General features: G+C 33.6%; 1 protein-coding gene across 1 annotated transcript; it reads left to right on the plus strand.

Moving 5' to 3' along the window:
- Positions 1-522: 522 nt before the first annotated feature.
- On the plus strand, positions 523-25,011 carry LOC126886809 (glutathione S-transferase-like). The gene is made up of 5 exons (XM_050653874.1): positions 523-690; positions 17,896-18,041; positions 20,320-20,487; positions 22,722-22,861; positions 24,644-25,011. The coding sequence occupies exons 2-5, from the start codon at positions 17,909-17,911 to the stop codon at positions 24,839-24,841; spliced, it is 639 nt and encodes a 212-aa protein (XP_050509831.1). The 5' UTR covers positions 523-690; positions 17,896-17,908; the 3' UTR covers positions 24,842-25,011.
- Positions 25,012-26,016: the final 1,005 nt, after the last annotated feature.

The following is a 26,016-nucleotide window of genomic DNA, read 5'->3' on the forward strand; positions in this document are numbered from 1 at the left end:
GTAATTAAAATAATTGAGTAATTAATTAAATTAAGAATTTGCTCATCAATCTCATAAAAGAGAGAAATACAGAGCTTAACAATACGTAAGTATATTGGAGCGGATTTTCTTTTGTAGTCTTTGTAATTATGTTGGTCTGTGTATCTATGGTATAATACCATGTTGTCTTCTGTTATTTGTTTAAATATTTGTTCTGAACTACGTAAATACCCATAGGCGTAACCAGGATGATCCTAAGGGGGGGGTTACAACTACCTAAAAGGGGGGGGGTTACAACTACTGGAAGGTCTCTGAGCGCTATGGTGTTAAGCGTATAGAGCTCAAAGTATATCCCAATGGGGGGGGGTTACAACCCCCAAAACCCCCCCCTGGTTACGCCTATGTAAATACCTATGCAAAGACTATATTATTTATACACAATTTATGGTAGTCCCCTTGTATAATAATTATCTACCTATTGCGTCACACTCCCAAATGTTGTCTAGAATGGCCTTCAAACTGCACATACCAAACAAAATTAATGTTTGTATTCCCCGATCCCCCCTTTTTCCATGTTTTCCGCTGCGTTTTGTGCTGTGTTCGTGCGTTCGGTTCGGTTGTGCGGCGTGCGGCGTTTTAGTAGAACATTCTCAATTCTCACCGGTGCTGGAGTGAATAGGTGTTTAGTAGTTTTCTTTTTTGCTGTTGTCGGTAAGTTGTTTTCTACTGTTAAAAGTAAATCAATGCTCTAATTTTTATACTAATTATTTGAAATTATTTTGTTAAGTTAACAGTCTCTTCAGGGCCCCCGCAATGCTGATTGGCGCCCGCGTGCGTAACATATTTTAGCGCCCTTTAAATCTACTATACACATAAAACTAATAATATTTTTGAAAAATTTAAACCCAGAATGAAAGAATACATTATTATTGGGGCCGAAAGTCCCTGAAAACTTCTATAATCTTTATTTTAATAAGTTACAGGGGTGAAAATAAAAGAGAAAATTTAGTGTGATTTTTAATAATTGCAAATATTTAATTCAAAAGAAACTTTTTATTTATTTTAAGGGATTGCCGACCCTCGGCAATAATGTTATCTTTCATTCTGCGTTTAAATTTTTTAAAAATACTTTTTAGTTTTCTCAGGATAAAAATATACATTTAAGTAAATAAACAATAATATTTTGTTATTTCAAAGTCTTCAAACAAATTTTATACAGGATGTCTAGTGTCTACATAACTAGGAACCATATGGGAAACTGTTTTATTATTAATTTTACGAGAAAAAGTTATTCTTCATAAAAAGTTCTGCATTGTCTAGAACTCAGAATGCAACCATCAAATATCAAATTTTATGAATCTTATATGAGGTATGTGTCGGTCTTGACGGTCCAGTTAGCTGGGGCTCAGTCGATCGACAAGTTTAGTGGATTTGCGATTTGCGGTCGCTGGTTCGAGCCTCAGCTAGGTCATGAAATTTATAAAAGGCCAACGCCGTAGTATAAAACTCAATAGAGTCTACGGCTTGGTCTGGAATAAACTGGCGTCTGATCGACCTATGGAGGAGCGGTACGGGAAGGGATAAGGGCTTCCGGCTTGGTGATACTCCTCCATAGATCCCTACCGAAGGGCGTTGACGCCTAAGAACGGTGTATACATACATATGAGGTATGTCAAAAAATATGAATTATTTCAGTCAAGAGCAAAGTACGTTTAGTTTTCTCAATATTGAAAAGTTGTTCAGCAGTAAAAACTATGTTTCTATACGCAATTACATCCTTCTAATTGAAATATATTGTGATCTAGAAAGGCACTTTACTTTTGATCGAAACTCATATTTTTTTAAAAATAAAAATGTATACCATTTTTATTCATTCAGTTGCGGTGCGAAACCAAAACTGTCTTAATTTTTACTCAGATCAGAGAGTGCAGCCAGCACTCTTATCGACGATTTCACCTCTTGTTAGAGGTTCATCAGAGACTGCATAGGCTGCATTTCTCTGGCCCAGGTAAAAATCTTCGACATATCCATCTCCCACCGCAACTGACGAGATGGTAGTAGGTGCCTAGCGGCATCTGCTAAATAAAAGCCATGCCAATGGCCATAAGTTGTCGAGGCATTAAGCTAAATCAAAAAGAAATAGCTAAATAAAAAAGAAATAAAGAGGTAACTAAGTAATATCCCATATAACTGTAAATATTGGTATTGAAAGCAATGTTTTTTTTTTCATATTTTTTTATATTTACATATACATATCTCATATAAAATTGAAAAAATTTGATAGGATTTGATGGTTGCATCTTAGATTTTAGACCAGATTTTTTATTTTTCAACAACGCCCGTTTCATTTATTAAAAATATTGTGATGTCTTTTATTATTAATAATTAGCCCTTTTCAGTTATTACAAATAATGTGGTAACTCTTTTATTATTATTAACTAATTAATTAATCAATAACAATAAAAGAGTTATCGCATTATTCGTAATAAATGAAAAGGGCGTTGGGTATCTGTAATTTGAGAAAAAAAAAATTGAATTAAAAGGATGTAATTGCATATTAAAACATAGTTTTTAATTAATTCCAAACAATTTTTCGTAATAATAATTTTCGATATTGTGAAATATAAGGTACTCTTGATCGAAAATCAAATTTTTGATACTCATAAGATTGACACAATTTTATATTTGGTTGCATTTTAGTTTTTAGACTATGCAACGCATTTTATAAAGAATAAATTTTTTCCGTAAAATTAATAATAAAAATGTTTCCCATATGGTTCCAAGTCACGCAGACACAATGTTCTAATTATTTTCTTTTTTTTTTTCAAAATAAATTATAAATTGTGGATTTTCTTAGAGGAAACCCAAATATAACTATTTAAAATGAATTATTATTATTCTATGCAATGGTTCTGATACTTACCATTTTCACAATTAATTTAATTTCCACACCACTTAAAATAACAACAAATAAAATAGATTGTCCAATATTTTTTACACGAGAACAAAAGTTTAAAATCAGGGCAGAACAAACCAAACGGATATTGTAATAATAGTCGTAGGTAAAATTATTAACACCAATATAAAATAAAAATTTTAAACCTTTCACTGTAGGAAACCACCCGTTCACCAGTAACAGTAAATAATATTTGTGCCTAATAAACGCATAGATGAGAAGGGAAAAGATACTCAAGTCAAATACATAATCACAATTCATATAGAGTATTTGTTTACTTAAGGGTAATTACCATAAATTCGAGTAAAAGATTCACTTTATACGAGTAGTAAAATTGCTTGATTCAGCAAGTTGTGTTTTTGTTGGAGTAAAACTGCTAAGTTGCGTTTTATGGGTGTTAATTTATGTTTCTACTCGTCAAGGAGTGTGATTTGATGTTTATTTGACTATTTTGAGTGTCGCATTAGTTTACAACATAAAATCGATTGGATGGTATGCCAAGCGCAATTCAATCTACTTCAAAGAAAAACGTTAGGAAGGAACAACAAAATGTAATATACTTTTGGCAATAAGTTCAACATTTCAGGACGGGAATAATTATTTTTTCAGTAAAATAACACAATATTTGATTTTTGAGATTTCTCTGAAAGCTAGCTGTTCATGAAATAATTAAAATTGTATATAAAAATGATTATCTCATTTAAAATAAATATTTCTTATTTACCAAACCTTCGGTTTGGCGCCCCTTTGGGGTTACGCCCGCGTGCGCCGCACGCGTTGTACGTCCGGTTACGGGGGCCCTGAGTCTCTTGTTAGCGCAGAAAATGGTTTGTGGGTAGTTAGTCTAGTCGCAACATAGGGGTCCCGTGGGCACTTTTAGCTCGCCGCGGTGGTATTATAGGTTTTTTGGGTCGCTGAATCCAATGGAAGTCTGGAAGCCCAAATGTGGTGCGTTTAATTGTTATTAACAAATTATGGTAAAATTAGGTGTTTTTCAGGAATTATTAGAAGCCCTGTAAATAAATTAATAGTGTTAAGGTCTTCTCTGGTGTATTTTTAGTCGCTGAATCGAATGCGACTAGTCGCGATTGCTCAAAATATTTATGTTCTTATTTTGTTAATAACAAAATGATTGTTTATTCGCCGAAAAGCTCGAAATGCGCTATCTACGGCAAGTTTGTAGTCTTTTTCATAGTATTTTTATACGCTAAATCGATTGCCACTAGTCGTGATAGCTTCAACCACGTTCCGACTTTGTTATTAATAAATTATTGCAAAAATAACGGATTTTAGTACGTTGGCTCACGGTTTTTGCTCTATATTTTAAAAAACCACATGGATTGACATGCAATTTGGCATACACGTAGCTAACATGTCAAAAAAAAGAAGTTATATTGTGCCGATGTCTGCTTTTACCCTGGGGGTGAGTTTCACACCTTTTCGGGGGTGAAAAAAGAAACCTTTAAAATAAGTCCGGAAGTGGATAAGCTGATTAATTATAAGCAACTTTTGCTCTATACAGTTTTTTCACTAAGTCAATACTTTTCGAGTTATTTGGTTTTTTTTTGTTGAAAAATGAACACGTTCACTCGCTAATAACTCGAAAAGTATTGACTTAGTGAAAAAACTGTATGGAACAAAAGTTGCTTAGAATTAATCAGTTTATCCAATTCCGGAATTCCGGACTTATTTTAAAGGTTTCTTTTTTCGCCCCCGAAACGGGGCTAAACTCACCCCCAGGGTAAAAGCACACATCGGCACAATATCACTTGTTTTGTTTGACATGTTAGCTACGTGTATGCCATGACATGTTAGCTTCCAACTGGTTTTTTTAAATTTAGAGCAAAAATCGTGAACACCAGAGAAGACCTTAACACTATCAATTTATTTACAGGGCTTCTAATAATTCCTGAAAAACACCTAATTTTACCATAATTTGTTAATAACAATTAAATGCACCACATTTGGGCTTCCAGATCACTTCCATTAAATTCAGCTACCCAAAAAACCTATAATACCACCATCAAATCTCGGCGAGATAAAAGTGCCCACGGGACCCCCTATGTTGCGACTAGACAAGTGTACAAATAACTTTTGTTGTTAAATAGATTACTGGAACTATTAATGATTATTAACAGCTGAACTAAACAGTTATTTAACATTAACAATAATAATTATAATACATATCTGATTAGGTATATTTTGGTATATTTCATTTTTAATCAACCGGTTTATACAGGGTGTTAGTAAATAAGTATGAAAAATTTTAAGGGCTAATTCTACATGAAAAAATAATGCCGGTTTGTTCTATAAACATACGTCCAGAAATGCTTCGTTTGCGAGATACGTGGTGTTGAAATTTTTATTTCAAACTGCCAATTTATTTATTGCTCTAAAACCAGTTGAGGTATGAAAATAAAATTTGGTGTGTTTTAGGAGGTAGCTATTGCGCATTTTTTGACATACAATTAAGAATTTTGTATTCATCATTGGCGCGCATACGGGTAATAGTCTGAATTTTTTTAAAGAAAAAAATAGTACGCCACTGGGATATTTCAAATTAAAAATTATTTTTAAATTCCACGTTTAATTTTCCATAAAAAACTTTTCTTGCCTTTTTTCCATATAATGCACCGTTTCTATGCAGAAAAATAAAACATCTTGGCGCGTATTTTTCATTTCTTAATACATCATCAAGAACTATTATATCCAATATAATAATATAATAATACTAAACTACAACAATAACAGAAAATATTACTAATAAGATTTCAACTAGGTACAAAGCTGCAAAAAATGTTTAAAATAATCGCCTTTACAGGTAACAGAAGAATTTTATATTCATCATTGGCGCGCGTACGGGTAATGGACTGCATTTTTTGAAGAAAATAATAGTACGCCACTGAGATATGTCAAACTAAAAATCATTTTTGAATTCCTCGTTTAATTTACTACAAAAAATCTTTCTTACCTTTTTTTCATACGAGGCGCCGTTTTTATACAAAAAAATAAAACATCTTAACACTTACAAAGTATTTGAGGTAGTTTCCATATGCATAGAAACTTAGTTCAAATACTTTGTAAACGTTAAGATGTTTTATTTTTTCACATAAAAACGGCGCCGCATATGAAAAAAAGGCAATAAAGATTTTTTGTCGTAAATTGGACCAGCAATTCAAAAATGATTTTTAATTTGACATATATCAGTGGCGTACTATTTTTCTCTTAAAAAAATTCAGACCATTACCCGTATGCGCGCCAATGATGAATATAAAATTCTTCTTTAACCTCTAAAGGAGGTATTTTTTAACATTTGTTGTAGCTCTACACCTAGTTAAAATCTTATTAGTAATATTTTCTGAGATTGTTCCAGTTTAGTATTATTATTGGATATTTCTTGATAATGTATTCAAAAAATGAAAAATACCCGTCAAGATGTTTTATTTTTCTGCATAAAAACGGTGCACCATATGCAAAAAAGACAAGAAAGGTTTTTAATCATAAATTAGACGTGGAATTTAAAAATAATTTTTAATTCGAAATATCTCAGTGGCGTACTATTTTTTTCTTTAAAAAAATTCAGACCATTAACCGTAGGTACGCCAATGATGAATACAAAATACATAATTGTATGTCAAAATATGCGTAATAACTACCTCCTAAAACTCACCAAATTTCATTTTCATAGCTCAACTGGTCTTAGAGCAATAAATAAATTGGCAGTTTGAAATAAAAATTTCAACACCCCGTATCTCGGAAACTAAGCATTTGCGGACATATGTTTATAAAGCAAACCGGCATTAATTTTGCATGTAGAGCCCTTAAAATTTTTCATACTTATTTACTAACACCCTGTATAAACAAGTGTGGCACATTCTAAACAAAAGATACTGGATGATACAAAAACCTGTAAACTAAATTTCGAACTACTTCCGCAATAGGGCTTTTCATTCACAGTCATTTGTTTCGAGCTTCTGTCAAATGTCGTATAATCCGTGTATATTAATATTATACACAGATTATACAACATATGACAGAAGCTCGAAACAAATGACAATCGATGAAAAGCCCTTTAAGTCTATGATCTAGGTAGATGTACATACAAGGTGGAAACCACTTATGGAATAAAATTATTTCTATCCTTGTTTTCAAAAATTATAAAAAACGCCGAGACCCGTCAGCTTGTATGTAATTAATGTGCACTTTTAAAACATAAATTTAAATATACAGGGTGATTCACGTAAGCCTAGCATAGTCCATAATCTTTATTTTTAATGGAAAACCCTGGATATTTTTATATAGGATTCAATAATCACAAGCAAAAAATGCAGAAGAACTGGTGCAGATACAATTAAAAGAAATATGTGACGGTATGTTTACACCAGGGGATTTGATTTGGGAAAATATAAATTGATTTTTAACTAGGTACAGCACCTATCGACTTGCAAGTTTTGCATTGTGTTCGGAATGACGTCAGGAAAAAAGTCTACAATAGGAAAATGGGTGGAAATGCTTAATTGAATTTACAGGTCATAAACATAAAATGCATCCAAATGTGCATAAACATGTCAAAATTAGTATATTAAGGCCCAGATTTTGTTATTTGGGAGACTTTTGAAGTCGTCGAACATTAATACGCCATAATGTTGGGGCCACAGCCACAGTAACGTTAACGTCTAACGTCCATTATCGCATTAATTAACACACCAAAAATGATGGAATAAACTCAGTGGCGTAGCTAGCCCCACGGGCCCCCTATCAAAGTTTGTCGCGGGGCCCGAGAAGGAAAAAAACAACAAACACAGTTTACTGAAATTACCTAAATCGTCAATATTACAAAATAAAAGATAATAAACTAAAACAAAAACAATCTATTGCAAAATTTAAATAAATTGCAAATTGCATAATTCAACCTTAGGTAAATACTAATAAGTTCTCCGTATCACATCCAAATATAGATAAAAATACTTTAAGTTACTTGTATACGGGTAAAAAATGTACTTTCTTAGTTATTAGAAACTCTTCTCCCGAATACTATGGTCTTTCAGATCTTGGCTTAATTTTCAGTATTTTTCCTTTAATTTTTTCTCGAGTAATTTATGAATTGTACTGAATATGCCTATTTATTTTAAAAATAAAATAATTCTACCATACTTTCAAAAAAAAAATGTGTTAGGAATATTGATTTCAACCCATTCGGCTCCCCATAAGGATAGCCATGATACGATTTTGATAGGCAACCCATGCTATAAATATTGGTCTATGTATGAAATTTAATAAAAAATGTTTCATCCGGCATGCAGATGGGGACGTCGCGTCATCTGGAGATTGGAGAGTTTTCGGTACTAAATTGACGCAAAAAGATTACTCGGGGGTTTTTGGGGACCCTGAACATGATTACACTATCAGAACCGACCTCACGAGCATCTGAGCCCGTGATATGCCAATGCAAAAAAGTCGATAAGTGCTGTATTTAAAAATCGGTTTATTTTGTTCTCCTGGTCAATTCAATATCCTGACTAAGAATTTTTGGAGCAACACTCGTATATACAGATTTTGAAGGTCAAAATCTTTGTAACACATAATATTATAAAATGTTATTGAATGTCAAGGTTGGGGTCGTAAAGTTGTTGTGTAATCTAAAATAGCCGGCAAATTTGCGAAATTAGCTGACTAAGCATTTTTATGAATATCAAAAGTATCTGAATTTTTCTAAAAATAGAATAACGATTTATTCGAAATACATGGGGCGTATATTATAATATATTTATGATATTATAGTGACTTGCTGCCATACTGTCACTATGTGAACAAGTCCAACCATAGCTCAGATGTTACCTGGCCTGGGGCGTATTAACGAAATATTTCTAACATCCATGCCTAAGTTAGCATTTTTACCGATGTTTCCTTGACGGATCACTTGTAAAGGGCTATGACCCACATATTTCTGTAAAAATATATATTGGTGGTTAGCATCTAAATTTCACGTAAGCACTGATGATGATTGGTAAACCAATCTTTAAACTAGTTATGTGATGCCCTTTTTAGGGATTTTAAATTATAGGTATATACCTTTTATAAAGGATTTTATTGTTTTTTTTTTCTTCCAAAGATATCGTCATTTCTTAGAGCGATCTCTTTGCGAAAAATTTTCAAACGCGATTATCTCAGTTCAACCAAAATTGAGTTACAATACTCTTCGTTGCATGGGTCGAATTTATGAAGACCGGTTGGTACAGAAATTTTTAGTTATTATTCCTCAGTCTAATTGTATTCAGTGCAAGAATATGCCTCGAGTTCGAAGACACCAAAATTACCACCATTTTAGCGATTTTGACAGGGGTAGACTTATTGCCTATAGAGATATGGGTTTGTCGTATCGCGAAATTGGCCGTCGCGTCGTGTTAATTGTACGTCAATGACAGTTATGCGAGTGTGTCTTGTGTGGACAAACGAAGGTACAGAAACACGAAGAAGACCGACTGGTTAACCGAGGAGTACCACAGGGTGTCAAGATAGGCTCTGCGAGACCGTTTTGCTACTACTACGCGTCAAATTGCTGACCAATGGTTTGGAGTAGAAGGTAGAGTTGTTACTATACGTACCCAATATCGTAGCATTCGAGTCTTTGGACTGGTTTTATTCCGCCCACGACGAGTGCTTCCTTTGACTGCGGACTGCGGACCACTGTCATCAACGTGTGAATTGGTGCATCGCGATTTTGTTTAGGTATGCATGATGGTCGTAAGATGATAAGACGCCGCCGTGGAGAGCGACGAGATATCGGGTTTGTTGTTGAGAGGCATCTACACAGGACAGTTGGAGTAATGTTTTGGGGGGTTATTGCCTATGGTAGATGATCACCACTTTTGTTTATTCGAGGCAGTATGACAGACGCGCGTTTTGTTGATGACATCTTAAAAACCACTTTACTGCCTTATCTAGACGGCTGTCGAAACTCACTTTTTCAGGAAGACAACGCGCGTCCCCATATTGCTGGTCGAACTATGGACTTTCTCCAAGAAGTTGGCGTTAATTTTTTGCCGTGGCTACCCCGTTCACTGGGCTTAAATCCCTTTGAACATGTGTGGAATATGATGTGGAGGACACTGTCCACTTTGCACCATCCTCCACAGACTCTGACACAAATAATCCAAGAAATTCAAGTTGCTTGGAACGAGTTGCCACAAGCAGACGACGATCATCTCATTTTTGTCAATGCCTAGACGTGTACAGAAGTGTATTCAGCTAGGGGGTCGCCAAACACATTATTACGTTTTTTTGATTACATGTCAATAAAAGGTTTTGCCAATGTTATCGTTTCATTCTTGATAAAAATGTACCATGTTACCAAAAAATTAAGTTCCAGAAATGATTCCTTCTGGGGTAACACTTCTAATGTCACTGCGTATAATATATCTAGACCTCGGAGGTAAACTACACTATGTCGACATGGTGTTGTTTTGTTTTTATTCCTTTAACTCACTGAGCTCTCAAAGAGCTTTCTAGAGGTATGCTACACTTGGTACTAATGACCATTTGACTAAAAACAAAATTACCAAAAAAATAGAACACTATGTTCAAATAATTTGAGAGGTAAAAAGCGCCATGTAAACTTGGGTGTTTTACCTCACAGTTACTAACTGCGTGCTGATGGCAAACAGCACTATATTGAGTTAATGCACTGAGCACCTAGCGGGCAAACGGGTCATTATTCCTAACATAAATAAATCTCTTTGTTTTTATCTATTCTCTTTTTATATTTACATAGTTGTTATTTTTAAATAAATCGTGGTTATTAATACATTGTAATAAACACTCAAAAAATATTGTGTACCTTCTCTTAAAAATTGGTGTTTCTATTTCGAATGGTATTATACACATAGTTGCAAAAGTTGTGCATCACTTAAAATTATGCCAAATTAAAAAATATATAAAAGGAACAGAAGTAACAACAAGTAGGTATTATTAAATGTTATTATTTTGTTGAGCCACAATATGTCAGCAACAAATTGACAACATTGTTGTTATTTCTGTTTTCTTTCAAGAGTCAATAAATACATATTGGTTCATGAATAATGTTATATTTGTGATAAAATATAAACAATTAAATTGACAACCAAACAACATACCTCGTGTCTGGTACCTACATACAAAAAACCTATTTAGTATTACAATGGTATTACCTCATAATAACCATTTTTAAAATATTTTATAGTGCGTCTAATAATTTGGCAGAGACGGTAGTATACTACGAAAAAAATAGAATCTGTTTAGATTGGTATCAGATGTAAAACATCTGATGTTAGCGTTTAGTGAAGCATTTTAAAGAATTATTCAACTCACTTTTATTTTTCTTAAATACAGCTTGATAATTTTACAACACTATATTTTTTGGCCCTCTTTTGTGAATTTAAACCAGACTTTTCACTTTCTCAGCTATTATATTTTTGTGTGTGTGATGAGAGAGTGGATGGCATTAGACCATGTCTATTTGCCACAGAATTTTTTAATTTAAAATTGATTGTATCTTCTAGGTATAATTACTTTTTCATATATCTATTTTAGCTTCTAAGATAAATTTAATTAAAATATCGTAAATTCCTTTGTCTTGTTGTGCTAATAGAGTAGTGATACTAATCGGTAGACTTGTAAGTTTTCTTAGTTCTTGATACAGCGTATCTGTATATGCAGTATATTTTTGACACTCTAAGAAAATATGATTTATATCGGCTACAGGATTTTCCGGACAATGGGTACAATGCGGAGAGTCAATGATACCTATCCGAAACAAATGGGCTGGGAAACGTCCATGATTCAATTTTAAACGAGATACTATAGACGAATGTCGCCTATTATAATTCCAAGTGTTAATATGTGGAATAATTTTTGGTAATGCTGGGTGAATTTTAAAATAATGACTTTCAGAATTGGATGAAGATGTTCTGTAATGAGCCTCCCATCTATCCCTAACATCTTCCTTATACAAATTAATAATATCTAATGAGTTATAAATATTTAAACTCAATTCTGAATTCAATGCTTTTTTGGCTGCAAGATCAACAGCTTCATTTCCAGATATCCCTGAGTGACCCCTTACCCAAACTAGTGTAACTCCTATACCACGCTCTTGCAGTTTAAATATACTATTTCTTATAGATAATATAAGATTATTTTTATAGTGTTTTATTGGGGAACTATTAATTGCCTGCAACACTGAAAGAGAGTCACTTACAATTATCACAGATGAAGTTACATTAGCCTCGCACCAATCTAGAGCTTTCCCTATGGCTATCGCTTCTGCACTAAAAACTGTTAAATAATATGGAACTTTAAATTCCTCAACATGATTGGTGTCTGAAACGAGAAATGCACAGCCTGTTTTATTTTTATTTTTTGATCCATCCGTATATATGACTGTTTTATTTTCTCCTAGATTACCAAGTACAGATTTGAACATTAATTTTGTGAGATTTGAATTATCCGGATAGTTTGGTATGATAATGGTTGGTTTAAGTATTAAAGCTTCAAAGTTTGTTTCGTATAATGGATAGTTATTTAGGGTATATAAAAGTTTTTTATGCTTTTCTGTATAAATAAAGGCATCAGCAAGTGGAGGAGAATTTTTAATTCTCCAATATTTGTTTATAAAACTCTGAACTGCTACATCTGCGATTTTCTTGACCATAAATGTACTAAACGTCCTGTATTTTATAATTTGTTTGTTCGCTAAATATTGTCTACGAAAACACAAGGGCGGTTCTTGTGCTTCAGCAAGAATTGCACTATTTGGTGAGGAGACCATAGTTCCTAGACATATCTTTATTGCTTTATACTGTATTCTGTCTAAAATTAATAAATTTGACTTACTAGTTGAGGCGTAAAGTGTACATCCATAATCCATTATTGATCGAATGTAGGACTTATAAAATGTAAGGGATATATTAACATCTGCACCAAATTTATATTTGGAAACTACGCGCAGAAGGTTAAGCCCTTTTTCACATTTCTGCTTTACGTGTTTTATGTGACTCGTCCATAAAAGCTTATTATCAATATGGACACCTAGATATTTATATTCTGTTACTAAGGGAATAGTAATGTCACCTATGGTACAAAGATCAGAGGTTTTTAGTCTGTGTCTGGTAAGACACATTACCGCTGTCTTGTCCTGTGAAAAACTAAAACCCATATTATTAAACCAATCACGCATGCAGTAGAAAATATGCTTTAAGTCTCTAATACATTGTTCATATGAATCTTGGATGGTATAAAAACAAATATCGTCCGCGTATTGGATAATTTTTATAGTGTCATCCATCAAACCATGCAGTTCAGCTGTGTATACGTTAAATAAAAGTGGACTCAATATAGATCCCTGCGGTAAACCGTTACATACCGTTCTTGGTCCGTGGAGTACATTTTTGTGATCACGAATATATATTTTCCTGTTTAAAAACAAGTTTATTATATTAGTTGCTACCCACTTGCTGATACCCATTCCACACAATTTTAGTTTTAAGATACTCAAATCAACCACATCATACGCACCTTTTAAGTCGACAAATAAACATAACATGTATTTATTTTCAGAAAAACATATTTGTGCATCAGTAACCAAATGAGTCAATGCATCAATAGTACTATGACCTCTACGAAATCCGTACTGTGCAATGGGTAGAAGAGAATTGCTTTCAATAAAATATTCTAGTCGAAATTTAATCATTCGTTCAAATGTTTTAGTAAGACACGACATAAGTGATATAGGTCGAAATGATGACGGTAATTTTGGATCTTTATATGGCTTTTGTATTAGACATATGACAATGTTTTTAAGACTCTCAGCATAATCTTGTTTCAACCACCAGTTGTTGAAAACTTTTAAAATGATTTGTTTTGCTGAGTCTGGAAGAATGTGTAAAATTTTATAGGTAAAACCGTCCAAACCAGGAGCCGTGTTCTTGGTTAGTTTTAGTGCCAAAGAAAGCTCTGAAAAGGTGAAAGCTTCAGAAGTACTATCAAAAGTAGACCGAAAATGAAAATTATTTAGATCTTCCATATTATATTTTTATTATGTTTCGTATCGGCAAAGGTCTCTTATTTTAGACATATGAGGCGTTGAAAGGCAAAGTGGTGTAAGTCACATGAGCATGATTTTGAGATATAAAAGGTTTTACTAGAAACATTGTAATTAAATCTACATAACATTTATAAACATGCTTGTGATATTTTTTTATTTATTAAGAACATCTGTAACTCTACTATAGTATTTTTACTACAAAAGCGATATTACGTAGGTCAAAATTTTTGACGTAAGAGAACTGTCAAAACATTAGAATGTGACTTTTCATTATTGCCATGTTTATAATAAACGTATCTTTTTGTGGTACATGAAAATGAAGGTTGTACTCATTATTGAGTGTACAGCAATAAATATCACTGGAAACGGGGACAGTACCTTGTTCTCGACAGTACTTACTGTACAAGCGATACAGCAGGGTAACATTAAGGTCAAGGTCAGAAGATAGATACCTACGATTGGGATTCTTATTCCTTGTGCAGTGCGATTGATAAGATGGAAAATTTTCAATATGCTTCCGGACACAGTTCATACGTTCTTCAGACATTTTATTAGTTGATATACCATGGCCTCGATTATCTGAACCAGGTGGTTCCCCTTGTTTTATCTTATTAAATGGCCCGTGACATTCGGCTATCAGATATCTGAAGATTACTTTCTTGTTGAGAATCAGAAGGCACCCACTCATCTCCTGAGTAAGCGAAAATACTAGGCTTATCATTCACATCACTTAAACTGTCGTCATCCATTGTATCGAAAAATCGCAACTGCAAAATACTAAACAACGTAGGAATGAGGGAATAGTGGTGTAAGTCTGACTTGCACCACTTTTTCGTCTACTACAACAGAGATTTTGTTTGACTGTCAAGTTTGTGCTGCTATCTATGAGCAAATGAAAGAGTTATGACTTACATCACTGTTGCGTCTTATAGATTTAAATATGGAGATTTTGAATATGCACTTACCTCTATTCTATAAAAAAGTGACTTACACCACTTTTCCTTTCACCGCCTCATATTATTACAGAGCTTTAAGAACTTTGTGTTCGCCGACACCGACCCTAAATATTATTCAGGATATTTTAATCTCATTTTAGATAAATACGATAAGTAATAAAATAGTATTGGGTATTGAGCAATATTGGGTATAATCAACAAGTACCTATACAAAAAAATTTGGGCCGATATTAACTGGTAAATTTCTTTGAAATGGGTTTTAAAAATAATGAGATTGTTTGGCCGCGTCCGTATTATATAAATGGCCGTTAGGACAGGTTCCCGATTTTGACAGGTGGCCGTTAACACAGGTTTTACTGTGATAATATTTAATTAAAATAAAAAATTGTTTTATGAGAAGTACCTAATTAATTTTTTTGGGCTTAAATATATTTAAATTCATTAAATATTTTATAAGTATAGATCAAACCTATCAGAGGTAAACTGCACTATGTCACTGTAAATTATCATTAATTACAGTAATTAGGGCAAATTTTAACGTTTTATTAGTTGAATTGTACAAACTAGTTATATGTTATGATTAAAAGACGATCACATTGCCTTTCAGACCGAAAGATACCTAATTATGGGATATATAAGATTTTTAAAATATTCAAACTGCTCTACTGAAAAGTTGCTTAAAATGACATAGTGTAGTTTACCTCCGAGGTCCAGATATTTACGCCCGTAATTTTCTGTAGTTGCGAATATCCGCATAAACTTGCTGAATCATCTCTTACACCTTGCGGAAATTAACATCTATAAAATAGTACATATGTTTAAAAATAATTTTATATAAATTTTATATAGAAATAAACGAATGATGTAAGTAACACATTCACAAAAAATAGCAAGTCATATTTTGCACCGGCACCGTGCATAAATATTTGCCCATCTAAAAGGAGATGTATGTATAAACATGGGAAGTTTTGTATAAAAATAGATTAACTATCATACGTAGATACCGGTGATATCATAAGTAGATACCGTTTACTAAAGAAATTTTGTATTATGTCTTTTGATCGCATACTATCTTACCAGGACTCCATCTACCCTTGACTAGTTAAGGATTGATGGTAGTATATATATCAAATTATATACCAAGCACTTTTCATCAGATTGGTCGCTCCCAATGATATAATGTCTCATTTTACATGATATGGACTGCTGAGTTCAATACTAAACAGTTGCTTGGCTTTATTGTATGTGATTGAAACCAAGACAAAGTTGTTTTTCATGTTTTATATATATGTGTACATGTCTCTCGTTTTGTGTTTTTTAGCTTGTAGTTTGTATAGAGAAGACTTTTTGTACTGGGCCTGATGATGAGTCATATATTGTAAGACTCGAAACCGGTTGCCCCATGATTACATAACAACTAATAAAAAATACAAACTAAAGATTGCGAGTATTGACTCAATTACCATATCCAATTGTATAATGGACTCGCATTGGCAACCCTTTTATCATTTAATTAACAACCATGTTTTACATCTCACTGTATGGTGTACGGTGTACTACTTATGTGTACGGTGACTCTTATTATAATTTGCGTATAATTGTGTATTTCTATAAATTGTGTTTTTTTTATAGGAGTTTAATTATTACATAAAGGTGAAATCGTTTTGTAATGTAACTACATAAAGATATAAAACCTTGAGATACGTTGAATATAATGATTTTTTAAATACAGTGTTTATATGCACTTATCTGTACTTTGTTCCATTAAACAAGTTAGATAAGTCTGATTTCCAAATGGGTGCCTCGTTTTTTCACATCAGAGCAAAAAATAAAACAACAAATTGATGAGTTTCGGTGCCGATTGGACATGTTTAATTTGTGAAAACAATGAAATTGATTAGATGTCAACATAACGCGTAGCTGTCATACTTCCTCGAATAAACATAAGTGGTGATAGGCTACCATCTACCATAGGCAATAGCCTACCAAACCACTACTCCAACTGTCTTATGTACACACATGCCTCTCAACAGCAAATCCGATATCTCATCTCTCTCCACGGCGGCTTCTTACCATCCTACGACCATCATGCATTCCTAAATAAAATCGCGATTCATCGAGAATGCTACATTATGCCATTCTGCCACCCAATGCTGCCGTTCTCTGCACCAATTCAAACGTGGATGACAGTGATCCCCAGCCAAAGAAAGCACTAGTCGTGGGCGGAATGACACCAGTCCAAAGGCTATAATCCGACGGTATAGTATATGCATAGTAACAGGTCTACCTTATTCTCCAAACCATTTGTCATCGATTTGACGCGTAGCAGCAAAACGGTCTCATAGAACCAGCAGTCTAAAGTTAAAGCGCCTATCTTGACGCTCTGACTCTGTAGTACGCCTCGATTGACCAGTTGGTCTTTTCCGTGTTCTCCTACCTTCGTTTGTCCACACACCACATAACAGTCATTGCCGTACAATTAACACGATGGTTATTTTCGCGATACGACAAATCCATATCTCTAGAGGCAACAATTCTACTCCTGTCAAAATCGCTAACATGGTGGTAATTTTGGTGTATTCGCACTCGAGGCATTTTCTTACACTAAATAGAACTATCAGACTGAGTAATAATAGATAAAAATTTCTGTACCAGTAGGTCTTCATAAATCGGTCTCTTCACAAAAAAATTTAAAGGTAAAACTTTATTTTTACAAAAGGTATAAAAGATAAAACATTGATATAGTAACTATATTAACTGTTAACATATAATGCTTTAAATATAGTCATTGTGTTGCCAAAAATTAGGCTCAAGAACTTTTTCCTTCTGTATGTAACACTTCTGATGTCACTGATACTATACAAAACCAAGTTTTGATTTATTTGTAGACAATAAAACACTTTAATAATTTGCTTTTGTTTTAGAATTTAATCAAAAATGCCAAGTTACAAACTTACTTACTTTAACTTCACCGGAAGAGCAGAACCAGTCAGAGTACTCTTACGTTATGGTGGAATTCCTTTTGAAGATGTTCGCGTTGAGCATGCTGATTGGCCAAGCGTAAAACCAAGTAAGTGTGTGTGTCTTTACTGCCGTTGTGACTCTTTTCCATTTCTTCCTGTCCTTTCACGGAACTTTCCAGTTACACATTAATTGCTCTTATATCTTCTTTTACATCATCCAGCCGTCTTCCTCTAGGGGTCCAATTAGTTATCCTTCTCAACATATTTGACTGTGGGCGTCTCTGTATATGCCCTATCCATTATAAGCGAAGAGGTTTTATGCATCTGACTATATTTTCTCCCTTGAATCCTTCTTCAATTTCGGCATTTGTTTTCATTCTTATTTCTCCCTCTCTTGTTACATTGTGGCCCAATTAATGTTGGAAAATTCTCGAGAATGAAAAATCCGAGAATATTCTCAAGAATATTCTCGATATGGATAATTTTCTGGGAATGAGCCCTATGATGCGCTTAGGGATGTTGTTAAATATGTAATAGGGTACATATTAAAAATCACGAAATTATACACAAAATTATGAGATGAAACAACAGTATTCTTTATATATAAAAAAATACAAAAACAACAGAAAACACAAAATTTATTTGATAAAAAAATGAAATTTTCTTCTTAACAGCATAAAACATGAGGCCTTAGATTCAGAATCTATTTCCATCATTAGCTCATCCTGGTCATTTACATTCTGCACTTCAATGTACTGATGAGAAGTTGTGGTATTTTGTTTTTCACGAGTCGCCAACTCACTCATACAGAATTCAGCAGTAAGCCGGTTTCTCTTAGAGGACTGGATAAAAAAAACCATAACTGAAATTTCTTTCAGTCGCTGCACTAGATGAAAGCATGCTTAATATATCAACTGCTAGTTTAGTTCATTTTGTTTCGAAACATGTACCTTTCCACCATACATACGGTTGGATCTATTTTTTCAATTGATTTTACAACGTATGGTTTTCCAAAAATCCCTCCTTAGACTGATAACGTGCCAAATCTGCCATTATTTCTAAATTATGTATAAACTCAGTTCCCTCAACTTGTTCTTCTTTGCTTAAATGAACACCATTTTAAATATTTGCACGTTAATATGGCACCAAAACAATAAATACTGACACTGTAAACACCATAGCTAGGGGTGATGGGCTTCCCCAGCCCCGACTACTTCGAGTTTTGGGGATTTATCAAATCGCGTGATTCCCCGGCCGGCCAACAAGCATTTCATGAGCGAAGCGGAAATTAGGTATTTGGGCTTCAAGAATAATAATTTTTAAGATGCAAAAAATATATAAGGTGAATTAGCAAAAACAATATACATATTTTTTAAATAATAATAATTTGACCCATATCTAGTTTTTGTAAATATAGAAAATTCTCGCAGAGAATTTTCTGGCCGAGAATATTCTCTTGAGAATATTCTCTTTTTACATCACTAGGCCCAGTATCGTTCTCATTATTTTTTTTTTCAAATTTAAGAAGGGTATTTTCCACTTTGTTGTTAATCGCCATTGTTTCCATTCCATATGTAACAACAGGTCTTATTAAGATCTTATATAGGTTCATCTTTATTCTCTTACTTAGAGTCTTGGTTCTTACCAAATTTTTATTCATTCCATACGTTTTTTTGCCTTTCAGAATTAATCTTTCCTCTGTTCTCTCTTTTCCGTATTTCATTATTGTATCTCCTATGGAGCTAAAGTTTAAAATTTATGGTTCTGTGTTATAAGATATTTCTGAGTTATGTCCGATAGAATTTGACTTAAACTTTCAAATGCGTTAAGCACAATTTTTATTTTATTTTTAATCAAAAGTTATTCGGATTCAAAAATTGCAATTTTTCGATTTTTTTTAAGTTCAACCGCGTTTATCTCGAAAACTATGCATCCTACGAAAAAAACTTGTAAAATCATTTTTTGCTTAGAATGACCCAAAAAATACAAAAAAAAAGTTTTGTTTTGCTAAAAATCGCTGTTGTGTAATTCCTCAAGTTCTTTGTTTATAACAACCTTATTGACATCCTGATCAACTGTTACCCAAAAACTTCGTGTTCTACGGGTCAAAATACATAAAAAAAACTTGGGTAAGTCCATCTGAATAAAGGAGGCCGTTGTACCCCCCCCCTGGCAACACTGGTGACAGGACTAGTGGCGTTAGAAAGTATATCTTCTCTTCAAACGCAAATAAACACGCAAACGAAAAAGAATTACGATATATTAAATTCCTCGTATTAAAAACTAGAGGAGACTGATTATCTATTATCTATTTCGTTCTTTTTCTAGTAGTCAATACAACAGCTGATAATATATACAGTAAATTTAAAATTTCCATTTTTTTAGCCACACCATATGGACAAGTACCAGTTTTGGAAGTCGATGGAAAGAAATTCACACAAGGAATACCCTTGGCAAGATACGTAGCCAATATTGTTGGCTTAGTAGGAAAATCCAACGAAGAAAATTTGGAAATAGAAATTGCAGTTAATATTTTATCAGAGATTCTAAAAAGTAAGTATGTGATTTATTAATTTTGTAATACTATAACAACATAACAGAACAGACAGTTGTAAGAGACACTACCTTAAAGCGCTGGTTTCCTCGAAAGTGGTGCCGACAACCTCCGATCGTAACACTGCGATGAATGACATCATAAAAAACTGTACCATGCAAAATAATAGCGTTGGTTTCCAAGGATGCGTTGGAATCCACCGCTTGCTGAGCTTGCACATTCCATTGCCCCAGTGAAGAACCTTGAATTTTTCACCGTAATCTGACGTAATTCATTGCAGTGCTACGGTCGCTGTTTGTCGGTGCCGCTTTCGAGGAAACCCACACCCAGGCTTTAGATACAAGGAGTTGTGAGTTCGAATCCCTGCTGATTAGGAAAATTTCCTTTATTACAAACTAATAAACACAAAATAATATATATCCATGTGGGGTTCGTTCTCACTATACATAGTGTCCAGAAACTCTACCGAAAAACGAAAACAGGAGTTTCCTCAGATAATTTTAAGATATTTTAACCCAATTCACCTAGTCCGAAAATGCTTAGGGAGCTAGAGCTCTTTGAAGATGGCGTCTTGTAATTAGTTTTTCTTAAATCAATCCAGAACGCTTCTATTGAGAAAAACGAAAATTGGTACACGTACTTATCTTCCAGAGGTAAATCGACTCCATGCATTGCGAATTTCTAGTACCGGTCATAGGCGTCCGTTTTGGGTAGGGCAACAGTTATTTTATCGCGTAACTTTTGTATCTTTAATTTTTAAGCATTTTTTACTCTGGATTATTAAATTGTGAGGTATTCTACAACTAAAAGGTAGTCTTGTTTTAGGTCGATAAGATATACCGTTTTCTAGGAAAATCGATTTAAAAATTTTTCTTTTTTGAATTTCCAAAAAAAATTTTAAAAAGAAACTATTTAAAAGTCCGAAAACTGGTACGTTTATTTATATTTCAGAGATGAATCGATTTCATTAATTGCGAATTTCTAGTACGGGTCATATGCGTCCGTTTTGGGTAGGTTAACGGTTATTTTATCGCATAACATTTTTCCTTTAATTTTTAAGCAGTTTTTACTCTATATTATTAAGTTACGAGGTATTCTAGTTCCTATATTATTAAGTTACGAGGTATTCTAGTTCTTAAAGTTACTCTTACTTTAAGTTGGTAAAATACACCGTTTTTTTTGAATTTTTTTTTCAATTTTTATTCAAATTCAAAAAACGAAAAATTTTCAATTCGGTTTTTCTAGAAAACCGTTTGTTCTACAGACTTAAACTAAGAGTACCTTTTAGTACTAAAATACCTCACAATTTATTAATCCAGTATCAAAAATGCTTAAAAATTAAAGACAAAAAAGTTATGTGATAAAATAACCGTTGCCCTACCCAAAACGGACGCCTATGATCGGTACTAGAAATTAACAATGGATGGAATCGATTTATCTCTGGAAGATAAATGTACGTACCGATTTTCGTTTTTCTAAATTGAAGCGTTCTGGAGATATTTAAGAAAAACTAATTACAAGACGCCATCTTCAAAGAGCTCTAGCTCCCTTACATTTTCGGACTAGGCGAATTGAGCTAAATTGACTTAAAATTATCTGAAGAATCTCCTTGTCTTCGTTTGTCGATAGAGTTTCTGGACACCCTGTATAATACAATACAACAATTATTATTATTTATTTTAATGGCAATAAATTTTTGTTAGCCTATACGAAAATATCTGAAAAGTTTTCAAAGTAGGTGATGTTTAATTAATGATAACTAGGTAGGAGGTAGGTACAACATTCTTACCAGATTACAAGTATCAAATGTAAAGGGCATTGTAAACAACAATAATTTAACGTTACTATCATGGCTACTTGAGTTGCAAACAATAGATACCTAATTTGACATTTACCGATTTTAAGAACCGTTTTTTGTTGTTTTGTATGGTTGATTGTAATGTGTTTGTCAGGAGACCTGTAGACAGTCTGGCGGTTCGATATTGTTCCTCATTTTGTAGTTTAAAAAAAAACTTTTTTATGGGAAATATTGTTCTGTGGAAATAGAATTTTCATTTTTACAATAATTGAAACTTTAATTCTTTTCCGCCCATGTTAACAAAATTTTACTTTCACATTGTATTAAACTTAAAATGGAAGACGATACCTTTAAACAGTTAAACCCAAATCTCTTGACGTACAATCTCCCTATATTGTATGATAGTATCATAACTAATTTTAAATTTCTTTTTAGCTGCCTATGAATCCCATTTCGACCCTGATGAAGAACAAAAGAAAAAACACTTGAAAACCTTGCATGAGTTGCTTGCTAAATATTTACCAGTTCTTGATGAAGCTGCTAAAAAGAATGGAGGCCACATTGGCGCTAACAAGGTAAAATTTAAGTAAAAAATATAAATATACCTTTATAAAAGATATATTTATATTAAAAAGACCGTTTCGGGATGCATCACATTCAGAGAACCATGCTTGAGCCACCAACATATTATATGGGCGAAAACCCTTTAAACGTTATAGTTCTACAATGGAACTAAGAGAGTCATTAACATTTAGCTCAGCGAGCGGGGTACTATTATTGGAAAGGTGTACAGTTCACCAAAGATAGCTGAAAGTGTGAAAACGCGTGACGATCATGATGCGCATTCGTCAAACGACGGACCTCGCACTCGCACTGACGGTCCAGACCGTTTGTATGTGCGTTATCACTTCATTGTTTAAATGGGATTCATTTTGTTCGAATCCTGAGATAAAACTAATAAGTATTTTTGAAAAGTTTAAACGCAGTATGAAAGATTACGTTTTTCTGAAAACTTTTATAACATTTATTTTAATAAGTTACAGGGGTGAAAAACTAAGAGAAAATTTAACGTGATTTTTAATTTCAAATATTTCATTCAAAAGAAATCTTTTGTTTATTCTAAGGGACTTTCGGCCCTCGGTAATAAAGTGATCTTTCATTCTGCGTTTAAATTTTTCAAAAATACTTATTAGTTTTCTCAGGATTCAAATGCAAAATTTTGCATTTTGCTCCTTTACCCTTAAATAAACAAAGGATCATTACATAAAACAAGTAGATCCCTTGTTGATAGAATTTCCTACCTCGAAGAATAGCACCCCGATAAGCTGAATATTCTCTTAGACATATTGTCAGAGTATATAAGCTTGTTGCAAGGAAAAAGACCTGTTGGAAAACCAAAAAAGAGATGGGAAGTAGATGGGGCCGTGCCTATCTCGGCCCAAGAAACAGGCAGGTCTTTTAAAAATGTCCCAAGACGGCGCAAAGATTAAAACTGCCCGTTATAAAATATACCAGCTCGGCTCATGGGATATTAACTTCTACTAAACACAGAAGAAAAATTTAAACAAGATTACCTTACAATCGGCAATCTATTTTTATTTTAAAATGGATAAAAAGCTGAAACTTTACCATAATACATAGATGCTAAATTAGGTATATTTTTTTTTCTTTTATGGCCTTTGGGAACTGCGCCCATTTAACCAGCAACACTTCTTGAAATCGACGCCTCACCATACACCTAAGTATAATTTCAAGATAAAAACGTAATTGCTTTTGACTACATGAGCAGTGGCGTAGCAGATACCCAAACATTCAATATGTCTCAAACATCTAACCAAGCTTTATCCTATGTATCAGTAGCGAAATCGATTCCACGGCCAACATTTCCAACCAAGAGAAACTGTTTCTTAAATTCGCAAAGAACCCACAATTTTTGTACATAATTAAAGGAATGGGTATTGAGGGTAAGATGGTTTTCTATGTTAATAAGAAATTTTCCCTAATCGATAATTCCAAGATAAAATTATTATTATACATACTAATGGGGTACTAATACCTACCTGTTACTCTTCGAGCCGACCTGGGGGGTTTTTAAAATGTACCTGGGGTATAATAAAGGACTTGAGGATTATAGTGAGCCGAGATGGGAATACTCCAGTAGATGAGGATGTCAAGAACAGCAGTAAATCGAAATGGTTGGAGAAGCTTGCTGAAGGAGGTTAAGGCCCGGTTTGGGATGTAGTTTACACCATTAAGCTTCTTTTTTTGCACTTTGTTATTTTTTTAATAATAGTTTTAAAAATTTTGAAGTTACTTTTTTTATTTAAGTAAAAAATCTCACCATTTTTTGCTTTTAGCTTAATTGGGGAGATGTCTACTTTGTAACGGCTTATGAAGATATAAGAAACATCCTGGGAAATAAAGACATCGTGGAAAACTACTCCGGGTTACAGAACGTGAAGAAGAACGTACTCTCAGACAAAAATATTAAAGAATATATCCAGAGTCGACCAAAAATACCAATCTTTGTATACGATCTGAGAAGCGAAGCGTAATTTTTTTAAGGAAATGCAGAATGAAATATATATTTTTGTCACACACATAAAACATATACGTATTCTCTTAAGTGTATTGCTTTCACTAAACTATATGTAAAAGTACCAGATTTGTATTACTATTTTATTTTTTACTTGAAATAAAAAAACTTCTTTTCCATGTTTCACAATTTTTTATCATTTTTATTCGGACCTTCCGAACACTTCCGTGGAATTAGCATTAGCAGCAAAATACATGCGCTGAGCTGACCACCAACCGTCTTATACCATCGGCCAAGAAACGCAGATGCGCCCAATACTCCACTACTCCAAGAGTGATGGTCCAAGAGAGAGAGAGAGAGAGCAGCAAAATACAGTGCTAAAAGCAATAAACCATAAGTAGAACTTGAAAAGCTGTAAGTATATCCGAACATATAGGAATAGAACGTGAAATTATTTAGTTATCTCAGGGTCCTAAACAAAATTAGATTTCGATTGGTGACAGTATCTATCAGCAAAGAACTACAGGCTTAAAAAGTACTTTCAACATCAACAAAACCAAAAAAATGTGATTTGGCACCCGACACAACCAGCGTATTGTGATCATCAATCGTGAAAATGAGTGAGTGGTGAAATTTCTTTATCCTGGGTAGCACACTTATGTCATCATCATCAGTGGCGTTACAGCTCTTTATGAGCCAAAGCCTTCTTCAGAACAATCCTCTTTCGTCCTTGTCCCTGGCAACTCTTCTCCATGATTTGCAATATATTTTAAATCATTCTCCAAGTTGTCTTGGTACCTAAGTCTCGGTCTTCCTCTTGCTTGTTGTCCTATCGGTCTTCAGTCGAAAACTTTTCTGACTATGGCATCTTCCTCTCGTCTGATTACATGACCTGTCCATCTAAGGCGTGCTACCTTAATGAATTTTACAACGTCAGGTTCTCCAAATTCTATACAACTCTAACCATATATTCGTCTGAGGATTTTCCGCTCAAAACGTTTGAGTAGTTCTTGGTCATTCTGTGTAAGTGACGCAAGTTTCTGAACCATATGTTAGCACTGGTTTTATAGACAGTCAATTTAATCTTTCTAGGTTTTTGAAGTTATACTTCTTTACCGGCGATAGAGGGTGAATTTTTATATGGTAAAACCTAGCGACCGGGCGCATGCGCATTATAACTTTGTTCTGATTGGA

Source organism: Diabrotica virgifera, chromosome 6 (genome assembly GCF_917563875.1).
Source record: "Diabrotica virgifera virgifera chromosome 6, PGI_DIABVI_V3a".
Classification (NCBI taxonomy): domain Eukaryota; kingdom Metazoa; phylum Arthropoda; class Insecta; order Coleoptera; family Chrysomelidae; genus Diabrotica; species Diabrotica virgifera.